We start from the raw sequence: 16,604 nt of genomic DNA, 5'->3' as shown, positions 1-16,604 counted from the left end.
ACATTTCTCCTCTCTTCCCTGCCCTCCACTCCATCCATGTCCAGTATTTCTCCTCTCTTCCCTCCCCTCCAACCATGTGCATCTCCTTCCTGACTTCCCTCCCCTCCATCTATCCATGTCCAGCAACTCTCCATTCTCCCCTGCCCTCTGCTCCATCTACCCATATCCAGCAATTCTCCTCTCATCCCTGCCCTCCCCTCCCCTCCATCCATGTCCAGGAACTCTCCATTCTCCCCTGCCCTCTCCTCCATTCACCCATATCCAGCAAATTTCCTCTCTCCCCTGCTCCCTCCATTCATGTGTTCAGCAATTCTCCATCCATCCATATCTAGCAAATTTCCTCTCTCCCCTGCCTCCTCCACCCATCCAGGTCCAGCAATTCTCCTTTCTCCCTTGCCCTCCCCTCCTTTCCTGTCCAGTGATCTCTTCTCTCCCCCTGCCCTGCCCTCCTCTCTATGTCCAGCGATCTCTTCTTTCCCCATGCCCTGCCCTTCTCTCCATGTCCAGTGATCTCTTCTCTCCCCCTGCCCTCCCCTCCCATCCATGTCCAGAAATTCTCCCTGCCCTCAGCTTCCCGACAGCCGTCCTCTCCGTTCCTTCCTGCCCCCCCCCCACCCCGTGTATTTAACTCTTTTTCTTTCAGGCACAGCGACGGCAATGAAGAAGACAACACAGCGGGCTAGCCTCCAGCTTCTCCCTTCCCTCACACAGTGTCCTGCCCTCATGGAAACAGGAAATACATCATCGCAGAAGGCGGGACACTGTGTGAGGGAACAGAGAAGCTGGAGGCTAGCCCGCTGTGTTGTCGTCTTCACTGCCATCGCGGCACCTGAAAGTAAAAGGGTTAAACGCACGGGGGGAGGGGGCGGGGAAAGGAATGGAGAGGAGGGCTGTCGATCGGGGAGCTGAGGGCGGGAAGGAGGGACCGTCCGAGAGCTGCCTGCTGCGTTGCGCCATGCCAGCCCTGCGTTTGGGGGAGCAATGCCCCCCCTCGCCTCCCCAAACTACGCCCATGGTTTCTTGTATATCAATGTTTGTATGTAGCTATTACTGATAGAAATTGTGGTGTCTAGAAAGTTGACTTTTTCTGGGGAGTAATTAATTTTCAATTTTATTTTGGGATGGTATATATTGAAGGAACTGTAAAATTGTTTGACAGTCTCTTCTCCCTCAGTCCAAATCATGAAAATGCCATCAATATATCAGTAGCATTTTAAGGGTTTAGTTTGACATGTATTTAAAAACATCACCTCTAGTTCTGCCATGAAGAGGTTAGCATATTGGGGTGCCGTTCTGGTGCCCATAGCAGTGCCTATGATTTGCAGATAGATATCATCATTAGAATGGAAATATTTGTGAGTTAGAATGAATTTGATTAATTTTGTAATGGTTTCTGGTGAGTATTGGTGGTTCAGGGTGGATGTTTTTAGGAATGTATCACATGCAACTATGCCATCTGCATGGGGAATGTTGCTGTATGGTGCTTCTGCATCCATTGTGACCAGAAGAGTACATAAGTAATGCCATACTGGGAAAAGACCAAGGGTCCATCGAGCCCAGCATCTTGTCCACGACAGCGGCCAATCCAGGCCAAGGGCACCTGGCAAGCTTCCCAAACGTACAAACATTCTATACATGTTATTCCTGGGATTTTGGATTTTTCCAAGTCCGTTTAGTAGCGGTTTATGGACTTGTCCTTTAGGAAACCGTCCAACCCCTTTTTAAATTCTGCTAAGCTAACCGCCTTCACCACATTTTCCGGCAATGAATTTCAGAGTTTAATTACACGTTGGGTGAAGAAAAATTTTCTCCGATTTGTTTTAAATTTACTACACTGTAGTTTAATCGCATGCCCCCTAGTCCTAGTATTTTTAGAAAGCGTGAACAGACGCTTCACATCCACCTGTTCCACTCCACTCATTATTTTATATACCTCTATCATGTCTCCCCTCAGCCGTCTCTTCTCTAAGCTGAAGAGCCCTAGCCTCCTTAGTCTTTCTTCATAGGGAAGTCGTCCCATCCCCGCTATCATTTTAGTCGCCCTTCGCTGCACCTTTTCCAATTCTACTATATCTTTCTTGAGATGCGGCGACCAGAATTGAACTCAATACTCAAGGTGCGGTCGCACCATGGAGCGATACAACGGCATTATAACATCCTCACACCTGTTTTCCATACCTTTCCTAATAATACCCAACATTCTATTCGCTTTCCTAGCCGCAGCAGCACACTGAGCAGAAGGTTTCAGTGTGTTATCGACGACAACACCCAGATCCCTTTCTTGGTCCGTAACTCCTAACGTGGAACCTTGCATGACGTAGCTATAATTCGGGTTCTTTTGTCCCACATGCATCACCTTGCACTTGCTCACATTAAACGTCATCTGCCATTTAGCCGCCCAGTCTCCCAGTCTCGTAAGGTCCTCTTGTAATTTTTCACAATCCTGTCGCGAGTTAACGACTTTGAATAACTTTGTGTCATCAGCAAATTTAATTACCTTGCTAGTTACTCCCATCTCTAAATCATTTATAAATATATTAAAAAGCAGCGGTCCTAGCACAGACCCCTGAGGAACCCCACTAACTACCCTTCTCCATTGTGAATACTGCCCATTTAACCCCACTCTCTGTTTCCTATCCTTCAACCAGTTTTTAATCCACAATAGGACATTTCCTCCTATCCCATGACCCTCCAATTTCCTCTGTAGCCTTTCATGAGGTACCTTGTCAAACGCCTTTTGAAAGTCCAGATACACAATATCAACCAGCTCCCCTTTGTCCACATGTTGTTTACTCCTTCAAAGAATTGAAGTAAATTGGTCAGGCAAGATTTCCCCACACAAAAGCCGTGCTGACTTGGTCTCAGTAATCCATGTCCTCGGATGTGCTCTGTAATTTTGTTTTTAATAATAGCCTCTACCATTTTCCCCGGCACCGACTTCAGACTCACCGGTCTATAATTTCCCGGATTTCCCCTGGAGCCTTTTTTAAAAATGGGCGTTACATTGGCCACCCTCCAATCTTCCGGTACCACGCTCGATTTTAAGGATAAGTTGCATATCACTAGCAGTAGCTCCGCACGCTCATTTTTCAGTTCTATCAGTACTCTAGGATGAATACCATCCGGTCCAGGAGATTTGCTACTCTTCAGTTTGCCGAACTGCCCCATTACGTCCTCCAGGTTTACCGTGAAGTCAGTAAGTTTCTCCGACTCGTCCGCTTGAAATACCATTTCCGACACCGGTATCCCACCCAAATCTTCCTCGGTGAAGACCGAAGCAAAGAATTCATTCAGTCTCTCCGCTACGTCTTTGTCTTCCTTGATCGCCCCTTTTACCCCTTGGTCATCCAGCGGCCCAACCGATTCTTTTGCCGGCTTCCTGCTTTTAATATACCGAAAAAATTTTTTACTATGTTTTTTTGCCTCTAATGCTATCTTTTTTTCGTAATCCCTCTTGGCCTTCTCTATCTGCGCCTTGCATTTGCTTTGACACTCCTTATGCTGCTTCTTGTTATTTTCAGACAGTTCCTTCTTCCATTTTCTGAAGGCGTTTCTTTTAGCCCTAATAGCTTCCTTCACCTCACTTTTCAACCAGGCCGGCTGTCTTTTGGAGTTCCGTCTTTCTTTTCTAATTCGCGGAATATGTATGGCCTGGGCCTCCAGGATGGTATTTTTGAACAGCGTCCACACCTGTTGTACAGTTTTTACTCTCTCAGTTGCCCCCCTAAGTTTTTTTTTTACCGTTCTTCTCATTTTATCATAGTCTCCTTTTTTAAAGTTAAACGCTAACGTATTTGACTTTCTGTGTACAGTTACTTCAAGGTCGATATCAAAACTGATCATATTATGGTCACTGTTATCAAGCGGCCCCAGTACCATAACGTCCCTCACCAGATCATGCGCTCCACTAAGGACCAAGTCTAGAATTTTTCCTTCTCTCGTCGGCTCCTGCACCAGTTGCTCCATAAAGCTGTCCTTGATTTCATCAAGGAATTGTAACTCTGTAGCGTGTCCCGATGTTACATTTACCCAGTCTATATTTGGATAATTGAAGTCACCCATTATTATCACATTGCCCATTTTGTTCGCGTCTCTGATTTCTTTTATCATTTCTGTGTCTACCTGTTCATCCTGGCGAGGCGGACGGTAGTACACTCCTATCACCGTTCGGTGGTAGCTGCTTGATGTTTTTTAGTTTGTTTAGAAAGTCTGTGGAGTCTTGTATGAAGCTGTTTGACTTGTGCACAAAATATTTCCTCTGCAAGAGCGCCAGTGCCAGATATGAGTGGTCTGCCAGGGTTTCCAGGTTTATGGATTTTAGGTAGCATGTAGAATGTGCCCACAGAAGGATGGTTTGGAATGAATGTTTTATATGTGGCTGTACATGCTTTGGAAGTGTTTGATAAGGTTTTTCATCTGTTTTATATAATCCTGCATGGGTTTCTCACTTAGTTTCCTGTTGTCTGAAAGCTGTCTGTGTCCTTCTTCAATGTATCTTTGTGTGTCCATAATCACTACAGAGCCACTTTTATCTGCAGGTTTAATGGCAATGGTTTGGTTATTTTGTAGTTTATTTTAAATGGCAGCTCTTTCTAGTGGAGACAAAAGAAAATTCTGTACAACCTGTTTGTTGGAAAGTTGTGATTTCAGACATAGGGTGAATTCATTTAGCCCTGTTGATATACTGTGTTTCTGTATCTCCTCAATGAGTTATGGACGTAATATTACTTCTCATTGTATGTTTCTGCTCAAGCACTACTTTTATTGCTCATAGCTTTTTGAAAATAAATGTTCACAGATATTTATGTTTTGTTTCTTTCTTCTCAGAGTTACAGTTTATACCTCAACAATGAGCACAGTGGAATTCTCACCCTCTGGCGCCAGGCTGCCTCACTTCGTAGCAACTTTGTGGAACTCCGCACTACCACAGAAAGGTAGCTATGGGGTCAGTGGTGGGCACAGGCGAGAAGAAAGAGCAGGAAGGGGGACCAGATCAAACTACAGCTGGTGTAAATACCAATGCCTAGAAGTATGCACAAACGTGCATAAATTATAGTTTTCTATAATTTATGCATCTACATGTGTGCTCCACCCATACATATGCCCACTTGCAAAATACATGCATATGCTATATATACATGCATATACTTTACTGCTAGTCAGTATTAAAGGTCTTTTATGTATGTAAGTAGCTACTTATGCAGACTAGAATAACACCATTTATGCATGTTTCTGCCTCTTAAAACTAGCACTTCAAAGGGTAATTCTTTAACAGGGAGCCTGTTATAAGTGCTGGTTATGGCACCTATTTTGAGCCTATTCACTAAAGAGAAAACTCATACATCTTGGTATGACCACTTAGCTAGTATAAATGCCTACACCTAGATGTATGCATAAATGCATATAAATTATAGTATTCTATAATTTACATGCCCAAACTTTGCCCATCAAAGCATGGCATATACTATTCTGCTGCTCAGTATTCTCTAAGAGGTAATTTATGCACAAACCCTCGGATTCTATAAATGGCACCCAAATTTGAGATCTGCATACAAATTAATTAGTTAATGAGCCATTAACAATCAATATTTGGCTGTTAACAATCAACTATTGACATTAAGTGACTAATTTGGACGTGCACAGATCTGGATGCATGCGATTCTATAAAGACCCATACTGAAATCCTTTTGACAGTACCTCAAAAGGGGGTGTGGCTAGAATTTGGGGGCTACTCACCCAAATTGTATGGCAGGGTTTACACCAGGTTTCAGTTGGTGTAAGTCCTTGCATTCAAAGTTGGTCACCAGAATTACGCACTAAGCACTATTCTGTAAACAGCACTCAGTCTGGAGTTCCCTTTATAGAATAGCACTGAGCATGAATTCTTCCTGGCATCAACTTTTCAGTGCCATTTACTGAATCTGGCTCAAAATGGCTAGAATACCGCCATTTACTTGCTTTCATGGGTACCCAGTCAAAATGGCCACCGACAAAATAGCTTGACAAAAAAGCTCCACACAAAAAAGCTCCCGACATAATAGCCCCTGACATAACAGCCACTGTCAAAACGGCTAGCCCACAATACAGCCCTTGTCAAATTAACCCCCTGACAAAAGGGCCTGATCAAGCTGCCCAGAATATGACACTGCTTTTTTTCCTAATAATCTTACCTTGCCAAATAGGATCAGGTTGGTAAGACTATGAAAATGATGACAATATTGATTTTAGCACATACATAAACTCCACTTCTAGGGAGTAATTTTATAAAGCCCTTTTCCATTTCAAAACCAATTTTACATGCAGAGAAACATTTTTCTAAAATGGCACAACCATATATATGCATAAAAAGTAGGCTCCTGGAAAGAGTCTGTCTAATTTTTAGCACCATATCTATGTTAGCTGAATGTTCTAATGCATGCTTATTAGGTGTATCATTAGTATTATGCTAACATTGTATTATATCTCTGGTATTTGAATTTCAGTGCTGTTAAATGTATATATTATTGATACTGTTTCATGGTAGTTCTATTACTAGGTTTCAATTTACTGTTTTCAAGTTTACCTCATTTATTGTATTTATGATTATTCTTGTTTATTTTACTATTGTTATGCTGTTAACAAAATTGTTAATTTTATGTTAAACCGTACTGTCTATATACCACCTTGGGTGAATCTCTTCATAAAGGCGGTTAATAAATCCCAATAAATAAATAAATAGTTTTATGCATTCCCATAGGCATAGTTTAGGTGGATCAGTGATGGAGTTGTGATGTGTCTACATATTTTATAATACTCAAGTACATGTGTAGAGTACACACAAATATTTTTTATTCATAATTTCATATTTTACAAAGATACTCATAATCTTTGAGGAAAACACCAAATACCTAGTAAATATTTTTAACATACAATATAAATGAAAAAGCTTAAAGGAAAAAAACTTCTAAACTAGGTGTACCAGGATATTAGTCCACATAATAGAGGATCCTAGTCTTATACATATCCAAAGGAAGTTGGTAATATAGGTAATTAGTTCATAAGAAACGTAATAGTAGGTCTACCCCTTTATTCTAATGTCCTTCTAAAACGTTTGGCTCTTCCCCTTTATCACCCTGAAGATCCAAAAAACCCCGCAATTGAAGAGAATCGTAGAATACATATTTTTTATCTTTAAACAATAATATACATTTAAAAGGAAATCGTAACTGAAAACGGACATTAATCTGTATTGCTTCTTGTTTCATCTCTAGAAATTTCTTTCTCCTTTGCTGGGTCCATTTTGAAATATCAGGAAAAATCAAAATTTTTCCATCCAAAAATTCCATTTGAGTCTGTTGAAAATTTAACCTCAGTACAGCTTCCTTAACTTGTAAGAAAACAAATGAAATAAGTAATGTTGCTCTTGTGTTTATTTCTTTATTAGATTGCTCTAAAAAAGATGAAATATTTATAGCTTCTACCGAAGTTTCTAATTGAATTTGATATTCTCTCTTCTTTTGTTTATCCTGAGCAATAGGTAAATAATATAATTTTTGAAGAGGTGGGAGAGATTGTTCAGTATATTTAAGATTTTCTTTTAAAAATCTATGAAACATTTCTCTCGGTGATATAAATTTTGTATAAGGAAAATTTAACAGTCTGAGATTCAAATTCCTCATTATATGCCTCGGCGATTAAACCGTTGGTAAGACCGGCAGAAATATCACTGGAAGCGATTTGGACAGCCCTGGAAACCTTACATAAGGTCTGTTCTTTTGTATCTGTTTCTCTAAATAATTCCAAGCAAGTAAGAGACGTTAAGGAATCTATGGAGACTATCCTGCTTATTTTTGAAGGAGAAGGGCGCCCATCTTCTGACACAAATCGGGAGATGGGCATCTTTCTCCAAAGGTCACCCAAATCGGCATAATCGAAAGCCGGTTTTGGGTGTCCTCAACTGCTTTCCGTCGCGGGGACGACCAAAGTTCAAGGGGGCATGTCGGCAATGTACCGAAGGCGGGACTGGGGCATGGTTAACAGATGGGCGTCCTCGGCCAATAATGGAAAAAAGAAGGGCGTCCCTGACGAGCATTTGGCCGACTTTACTAGGTCCATTTTTTTTTATGAGCAAGCATCAAAAGCTGACCAGATGACCACCGGAGGGAATCGGGGATGACCTCCCCTGACTTCCCCAGTGGTCACTAACCACCTCCCACCCCGAAAAAAACAACTTCAAAAACTTTTGTGTTTTTTTTTTTTTTAGATTATGTCCTTTGCTATGCCTCCATCCCTGTGACTGCAGTTCAGGACGTCCAAAATGTGGATCTTTCTGTGAGAAGGACATACATGCCTTTGCTATGCCTCTGATACCCTTTTTATTTATTTGGATTTTGGATCACAAGTAGCAGCAGTGGGATTTGAACTGGCCACCTCTGGATTACAAGACCAGTGCTCTAACCACTAGGCCACTCCTCCACTCCACTCCCTTGAAATTTGGCCATCCCTGTGTGTGTGTGGGGGGGGGGGGGCATTATGCAGGTCCCTGGGTGGGGGGGGGGGAGGTATGTGTGTGTCAGCGGAGGCATAACGAAGGTGTGGGCATCCTTCTTTCAAACATTTTGGATGTCCTCAACTGCCCCCCACAGGGATGGCCAAATTTCAAGGGAGTGGAGTAGAGTAGAGTGGAGGAGTGGCAGAGTGGTCTAGTGGTTAGAGCACTGGTCTTGCAATCTAGAGGTGGCTGGTTCAAATCCCACTGCTGCTACTTGTGATCCAAAATCCAAATAAATAAATAAAGAGAGTATCAGAGGCATAGCAAAGGCATGGATGTCCTTCTCACAGAAACATCCACATCTTGGATGTCCTCAACTGCAGTCACAGGGAAGGACATCCTCAACTGCTATCACAGTCCTCAATTGCCATCACAGGGAAGGACATCCTCAACTGCCATCACTTCCCCTCCTTAGGAAGGAAATTGTGTGCAAATGAGCTAACAGCAAGCAGCTCATTTGCATGCAATTTCATTCATACATGCCTGTTCCTTTCCAGATCGGTAAGGGAAGGCCTTTTTATATTCAGTTAGTGGGACCAGTGCACTACGAATGCTGGCTCCTCCCACGACCAAATGGCTTGGATTTGGTCGTTTCTGAGATGGGCATCCTCGCTTTCCATTATCACCGAAAACCGGGGACGACCATCTCTAAGGACGACCTAAATTTCATCATTTGGGCACCCCTGATCGTATTATCAAAACAAAAGATGGACGTCCATCTTTCGATAATACGGGTTGCCCCGCCCCTTTACAGGGCCGTCCTTAGAGATGGGCACCCCTGTTCGACTATCCCCCCCCTAAATTGACTAAACAAACTAAACTGGAAACGGATTTAAATAAAATTCAAGAAAATCAAGCTCAATTCTCAGGAGATAGACTACTTTTACATCGTAAAATTGAAAACATTGAGAATAAAATGAGGAATTTGAATCTCAGACTGTTAAATTTTCCTTATACACATAAATATTTTCACCCTTTTGAAGCAAGTGTAAATTTGTATGTGGGCATTTGTGCGCTGTTGGATCTGGTTCTAGGAGCCTATTTTATCAAGTTATACTGGTGCTATTCTGCCTTTATAAAATAAGCTTTAAATAGATGCCTTTTAGGACATTTTACATTGACACCCTTTTATAAAATGATCCCCTTAATGCAAAGGAATTGCAAACTGGTGAGTTTTCATGGTGGAAGCAATCTCTTGTCTTCTCTTTATGCAGTGAATGTGTCTGCCTGATCCAGATGCTTTTTATGTAATGCCTTGCTTGTTACATTGCTAATTGTTTCTGTTTCACTCTCAGGGGTCTCACTGAAATAAAGACAGATGTGGCACGGACTGCTCGCCGTCTGCAAACTGCTTGCCTCAACTTAGATTCAAACCTGCGTCTTTCACAGAGTAGCAATGCATCCTCACTGGAGAAACAGGCCCTTCATAGTGCACGACTGGAGCAGCAGCTCCGGGACAAAGTGCGTGAAATGATTCAGTTGCAGAGCCGCTGGGATGCGGAGAAGGTGGAACTGAATTCCAGGTGAACAACTCCCAAGAGCATAAGAACACTAAAGGGGGATAAGATTCATTATCAGTGTTCTCTTAAAGCACTGTTGGAGCCTACTGACATTGGTCTAACTGTTGGGTATGTTCAAGGCCACATGGCAATTTGAATTGTGTGGGGCCCTGACTTACTGAACTCATCTGGTTCAAGTTGCAAGACAACTGTAGTGCACCATGATTCTGAACTGTTGGTTGGGAGACCTCTGCACAGCTATGAGAAACATTTTTCATGAGGATATCAACAGTAATCCTATGTCATTGGGAGAATTTGTAAGCACTTCTCCAAGTTGCTCTTCCTTTTAGCTTCCCATCCCAGTTTCAGTTTTTCCCTACCAAGCCCTCTCATCCCTAACTCTCTCAACTCTTCATTTCTTTATCCTGGCAGTCCCATTAGTTTGTCTTTTATCCCTCCTAGGCAGTTCCTGTCCCACTCCTGTCTTAATCCTTGTAATCTCCTCTTTCCAACCTTAGAAACTCTCACTTCTCTTCTTATCATCATACTTAACAAATTTAAGCTTGCATAGAGGATCATTGAGTGTGAGAAAGTGAGGATAAATTTGAGACTAGGTAGGCTTTGCATTATTCAGCAGAAAAGGGTACAGTAGAAGGCCTTATGGTCTTTATCTGCCATCACTTAAAATTTGGATTTAATTATGTTTCAGGGCTTTATTCAAAAAGTCAGGTGGCAGATAAACAGACCAAATCAGCATGTATGCAGGAAACAGTGATATACCAGAACAAATGTGATATTTATTTATTATTTGTTGCATTTGTATCCCACATTTTCCCACCTCTTTGCAGGCTCAAATATTCAGCTGGCACTAGATAACTTAATATTGGCAAAACCACTGCCATCTTTCAGAAGGCTGGCTAAGCAGGGAGGCATATTGGGCATGCCAGGGGCATGTTTACAAATTTAGCGGATAATGTCAATAATCAGCATGTCATCTACAGGCAACCGATGAACCATGTCCGGTTATATTTAGGATAGCCTTTCTGAAGTACTTTTGCCAGTTTTGAATATCGAGCATAGTTTGTGCCATCAGATATAATCTAGTTTTGAATATCCATAGCCTAAACTACCAAGCATCAGGCCCATTGATTCATTGAAAGGGACAAACAACAGAAGCTTTTATTCCCAGCATTGCCTTTTCTTTGGTGATACTGCCATCACTTAGAGAAGAGGGCAAGGGTACTACAGCAGAGGATACGGCAGCTGGCCAGGGAGAACCTCCCTTAACAGCCTTAGCACCAGGGGCATATCTGAAAGTCGGCGGTAGCGGGGGCGAAGCCAGAGCGGGGGGCACATTATAGCCCCCCAAGCCGCCCGCAGCCATTTCCAACCCCCCCCCCCCCAACTGGCCGCCGTGGTACCTTTGCTGGTGGGGGGACCCCAACCCCCACCAGCCCGAGGTCCGCTTCCTCCTGCCGTGCGAGGTTTTTTAAGTTCTTCATCGGGATTCGTCCTCCGTCCTCTGTGCTGCTGTTCAAAGAAGCTGCTAGCTGAATGCAGTTTCGGACTGAGTCTGACGTCGCTGCTGCACGTTTGTACGTGCAGGACGTCAGACTCATGTACAACATGCAGGCAGCGACGTCGACTCAGTCCGAAACTGTATTCAGCTAGCAGCTTCTTTGAACAGCAGCACAGAGTGACGGAGGACGAATCCCGATGAACTTAAAAAACCTCACAGCGGCAGGAGGAAGCGGACCTCGGCTGGTGGGGGGTTGGGGTCCCCCACCAGCAAGGTACCCACGGCGGCAGTTGGGGGGGTCCAGGGTGAAATCTGCGGGGGCCCAGGCCCCTGTGGCCCCACACAGATACGCCCCTGCTTAGCACAGGGGACACAATTAAATAAGGTCTACATACCAAGAGTGAATTTCCTGCAGTCACAGAGGAGGAGGTATTTCAGAGATACAGATTCAGTAAGGCTATCATCGCCATGAGTTGTTAAGAAGTGATCTAGAGGCCCTAACCCTGAGGAGCCATGCCTTTCTGTGGTTATGAAGGTCACCACAGCCCTGTCCTTCCTGATCACTGGCAGTTTATATTGCGGTTGGCAGGGGCATTCCATAGTCTGCCACCAGACATTTCATAAACTCCTTCCTGTGAGCTCTGCTCAGGAGGCTGAGTGATTCACGTCATCTTTCCACACAGCTGAGAACAGAGGGAATAGACTATGAGCATGTTTTGTGGCATTGGTGAGTTCCTCTTAGTGATGGCGGCCATAGATTGCACACATGTTGCTCTGCGACTACCTGGGTAGGATGAGAGGGCCTACAGGAACCGCAAGCAGTACCACTCAATAAATATGTAGGTGGTCTGCAATGCAAGGCTCCTTATAATGGACTTGTGTGCTAAATTCCCTGGTTTCTACCATGATGCCTTCATACTTTCACAATCCAGGCTGGGTCTAGATTGAGCTACAAGAGTACTGGGTGATGCCTGGTTGTCTGGGATCTCTATCTTCACACAATTCACAATCTACAGTTTATTGATCTTAGGCAACTTCAGTATTCACGTAGACACACCTCCCACTCTTGGGTATCCCATTTTCTGTACTTCGTAATTGAACTTAATCTTCACCAGTGGATATCCTTCCCCACCCCCTCATGCTGGTCATACCTTGACCTAATTTCTCTCATCTCCTGTGGGTTCTCCTCCTTTAATTTTTCCTTCTCATCCCTCTCACTTTTTTGATTAGATCACCTTGCAATTCTTTTTAATTTTCCTGCCCTCCCTTCATGAAAATCCCTTTTTCCATCTGGTTACTGGGTCAGATCTTATTGATATATTGATCCCGGTTCACGTTCAGACTTCTTTGTTTCTGTCCTCTGCCTGATTGACTAACAAATCACTTGATGATCAAGCTCTCTGTTGGCATTCCACTTCCCCTTTGATTCACTTGTTCCCTAGCCATATTGTCCCCCCCCCCCCCCCCCCCCCCCCCCCCATTCCTTCCTGCAAGCCCTGGCTGCTAAAATGTCAGGTTTGCATGGCTGAGTGCCTTTGGGAAAAGTCTAGATCTCCTTCAGTCTTAAAACTTTGCCAGGCCCGTCACAGGGATTTCAATTGCCACCTGAAAAAGCTGAGACCTGCTATCTTAATATCTGCATCTCCTCTGCCTCTAACCCCGCAAGAAAACTCTATTCCATCTATTGGTCTCTTACATCAGCTCCTCGTCTGGTTAACAATAGGATACAATCCTCTGCAGAATATCTGGCTCAATTCTTCAGTTCTAAAATAGCCTTACTTCAGAGCTCCCTCCTAGTCTTGGTATTGGACATCTCAGCTTTACCCGATGCACACCATACTAGCAATATAGGGACATCATCCTGGGCCATTTTCATCCTCATATTCTAGCCTCTCTCTCCTTTCTTATCTCACAGATGAAGCCCTCTACCTGTGCGCTAGATTCCTTCCCCTCTATCTGGCTAAGGAGTCCTCACCTGAAGTTGTTACCAATGGCTTCTTCTGACCTTAACCCAGTGTTATGTACTGAGCTTGTTCAGAGAATTAAACCTGGAGCTGTTATTGCCAAGAAGACACTCCAATCCTTAACCCAAATTTTTATTTAATAAAGTTGATGACAAGATAAAACAAATCAATCATTTATAGTTGCATTGAGCTGGATTAGGGATTCTATACATACAGAGTGAATCTGTATCTGTGATTAGCCCCTCTCCCAGAAAGGAGGAACTGTCAGTGACTGGTAATTTGGAATGCTGAAATACAGTACTAACAGTGACTGCAGCATCAGCCACAGCTGCAAACACAGCAGATGAAAAATCACTTTGGATTACTACTCTGAGAGGAACTGAGTTTACTGCTTCAGCATGGAGAGTTCAAGCTCTCTGCACATTGGATCTATAACCTATGCACAGCTACCATCTCTGTCAATTTACCTCTTCTCCCAGTATGTCCAGAGGCAGGCAGTAACAACAAAGCTCCAAAAGGCACTGAGAGCTGAACACAGGTGCCCATACAGACTAATCACAGAGAACTGCAGAAATGCAGGGACCTCGTCCATTATATATATATATATATATATATATATATATATATATATATATATATATATATATATAGAGAGAGAGAGAGAGAGAGAGAGAGAGAGAGAGAGAGAGAGAGAGAGAGAGAGAGAGAGAGACTTGTAATCTGTGACACATAGACAGCAAAAGCTGCCCCATGTAACTCCCCTTTCCTTGATTAATCTTAGCCTGTCTTCCTGTCAAGTTCCCTCTCTATGGAAGACTACAGTTGATCACACCATCCTCAGTAAACCCACACTGATCCTTCCATTCTGGGCCACTATTGCACTATTGTCCAGTTTCAAACCTATGCTTCCTCACTAAAATTCTTGAAAAGTTAGTATTTGATCAACTTGAAAACGTCCTGACTAGCGTCCTAAGTGAAATTCATTCACATCTGGACAAATGCCTCAGTGTTCTAGTCTTCTTTCTAGACCTGTCAGCCACCTTCGATATTATAGACCACACCCTGTTATCTCACTCTCTTCTCTAGGCATAACCAGTACAGTGTTACAATAGTTTTCTTCTTTCCTGGCTGACTATTCATTCGAAGTCGTAACTCCTTCCTCCTCTGGTCTGCAGTCACTTCACTGTGGAGTTCCACAAGGTTTCATCCTCACCCCTCTTCTCTTTAACCATTTTCTTAGCCCCTTAGCCACAATCATACAGGATTTTACAATATCTACATACATTTATGCAGATGATATCTTGCTTCTGTACTACACTGATCCTGACACCCCTTTCATTACCCCCATTCAGACTTGCCTTGACTCAGTCACTCACTGGCTGTCCTCACGTCAACTTGTCCTCAACACACTTAAAACTGTTGCTTGTTGGATTATGGGCCACCCCACTAGACCAATCCAACTGCTCAGTCTCTTGGGCTCCTTTGTCACTCCTGTTGAATCATTTTGATATCTTGGTGTAACCCTTGATTCCCAGCTCTCTTTTGTCCCTTAAATATTTTCTTTTTAAAATTCAGGTTTATTTACCCTTACACAACTTCATGCTGGTAGACAATATTTTAGCCATGATTCATTTCATGGTCTCTTGCTTTTCTTCTCACCACCAGTCTTGACTATTGCAGTACCATTTACTCTGGCATCTCTCAGTCTTCCCTAAAGAAACTTCAATCACTTCAAAATACTGCCATACGTCTTCTGTTCCACGCCATAAAATTGGGTTTCACATAGTAACATAGTAGATGACGGCAGAAAAAGACCTACACGGTCCATCCAGTCTGCCCAAGATAAACTCATATGTGTATACCTTACCTTGATTTGTACCTGTCTTTTTCAGGGCATAGACCGTATAAGTCTGCCCAGCAGTATTCCCCGCCTCCCAACCACCAGTCCCGTCTCCCATCACCGGCTCTGGCACAGACCGTATAAGTCTGCCCTCCACTATCCACACCTCCCAACCACCAACCCCTCTTCCCCCCACCTGCTCTGCCACCCAATTTTAGCTAAGGTTCTGAGGATCCATTCCTTCTGCACAGGATTCCTTTATGCATATCCCACGCATGTTTGAATTCCGTTACCGTTTTCATCACCACCTCCCGCGGGAGGGCATTCCAAGCATCCACCACCCTCTCCGTGAAATTTTTTATTTGTTTTTGCTATACTGCTACAACTGATGAGCAGAAGTAAGCGATGTATAGGCTAGATTAAAGATTAAGAAAGGAAATACAAACTGTATGGATAGAAAGGCAAGGCATTCAAACTATAAAGAACAAATAAAAGGAAAGAGAGGCGAGTAAGGGGAAGGGGAAGAGGAAGAAGAGAGAGAAGATGAAAGATATCATGGAAAATGCTGAAGGCTCACCATTGGCTGCCAGTAGCATATTGCATAAAGTACAAAGCCCTATTAATCTTCAAGCCTTTTGGTTTGGATCACCCCCTACCTTTCTTCCCTTACAACACTCTATACCTCCTCCCACACCCTCCATTCCTTAAATGACCATCCATTGGTTCTGCCAAGCCTAAGATTAGCCCAAAATAATATAGTGCCTTTTTCTTCACATCCCCAGCCCTTTGGAATAGACTCCCCCTAGAGGTTTGGTGTGAATTATCCCTGCTCCATTTTATATCAGTCATAAATCTTGGTTGTTCTTATAAGCTTTCTGTGCACTCCTGTAATCTGGACCCCCGACTGCATCCCCATTTTCCATGATATCTTTCATCTTCTCTCTCTTCTCCCTCTTCCCCTTCCCCTTACTCGCCTCTCTTTCCCTTTATTTGTTCTTTATAGATTGAATGCCTTGCCTTTCTATCCATACAGTTTGTATTTCCTTTCTTAATCTTTAATCTAGCCTGTACATCGCTTACTTCTGCTCATCAGTTGTAGCAGTATAGCAAAAACAAATAAAAAATAAGAAAAGAATAAATGTAGGTAAGTTGAAGCAGAGATAGGATCCACACAACATCATCCAGGAAATCTGAATGTTATGATTATGTTTATTTCCAAGTTTGATATACCACTTTTGCTAACAGGGCAGAT

General features: G+C 43.1%; 1 protein-coding gene across 1 annotated transcript in view; it reads left to right on the top strand.

The window, feature by feature from the left end:
• Positions 1-16,604, top strand: part of CROCC2 (ciliary rootlet coiled-coil, rootletin family member 2) — an 825,280-nt gene that overhangs the window by 96,089 nt on the left and 712,587 nt on the right. The window contains 2 exon segments of the mRNA XM_030216488.1: positions 4,828-4,934; positions 9,826-10,053. Of these exon segments, the coding sequence (XP_030072348.1) occupies positions 4,828-4,934; positions 9,826-10,053 (335 nt within the window).

The sequence above is a fragment of the Microcaecilia unicolor genome, chromosome 10, assembly GCF_901765095.1.
Source record: "Microcaecilia unicolor chromosome 10, aMicUni1.1, whole genome shotgun sequence".
NCBI classification, from domain to species: domain Eukaryota; kingdom Metazoa; phylum Chordata; class Amphibia; order Gymnophiona; family Siphonopidae; genus Microcaecilia; species Microcaecilia unicolor.
This window is presented reverse-complemented; position numbering and strand designations above follow the sequence as displayed.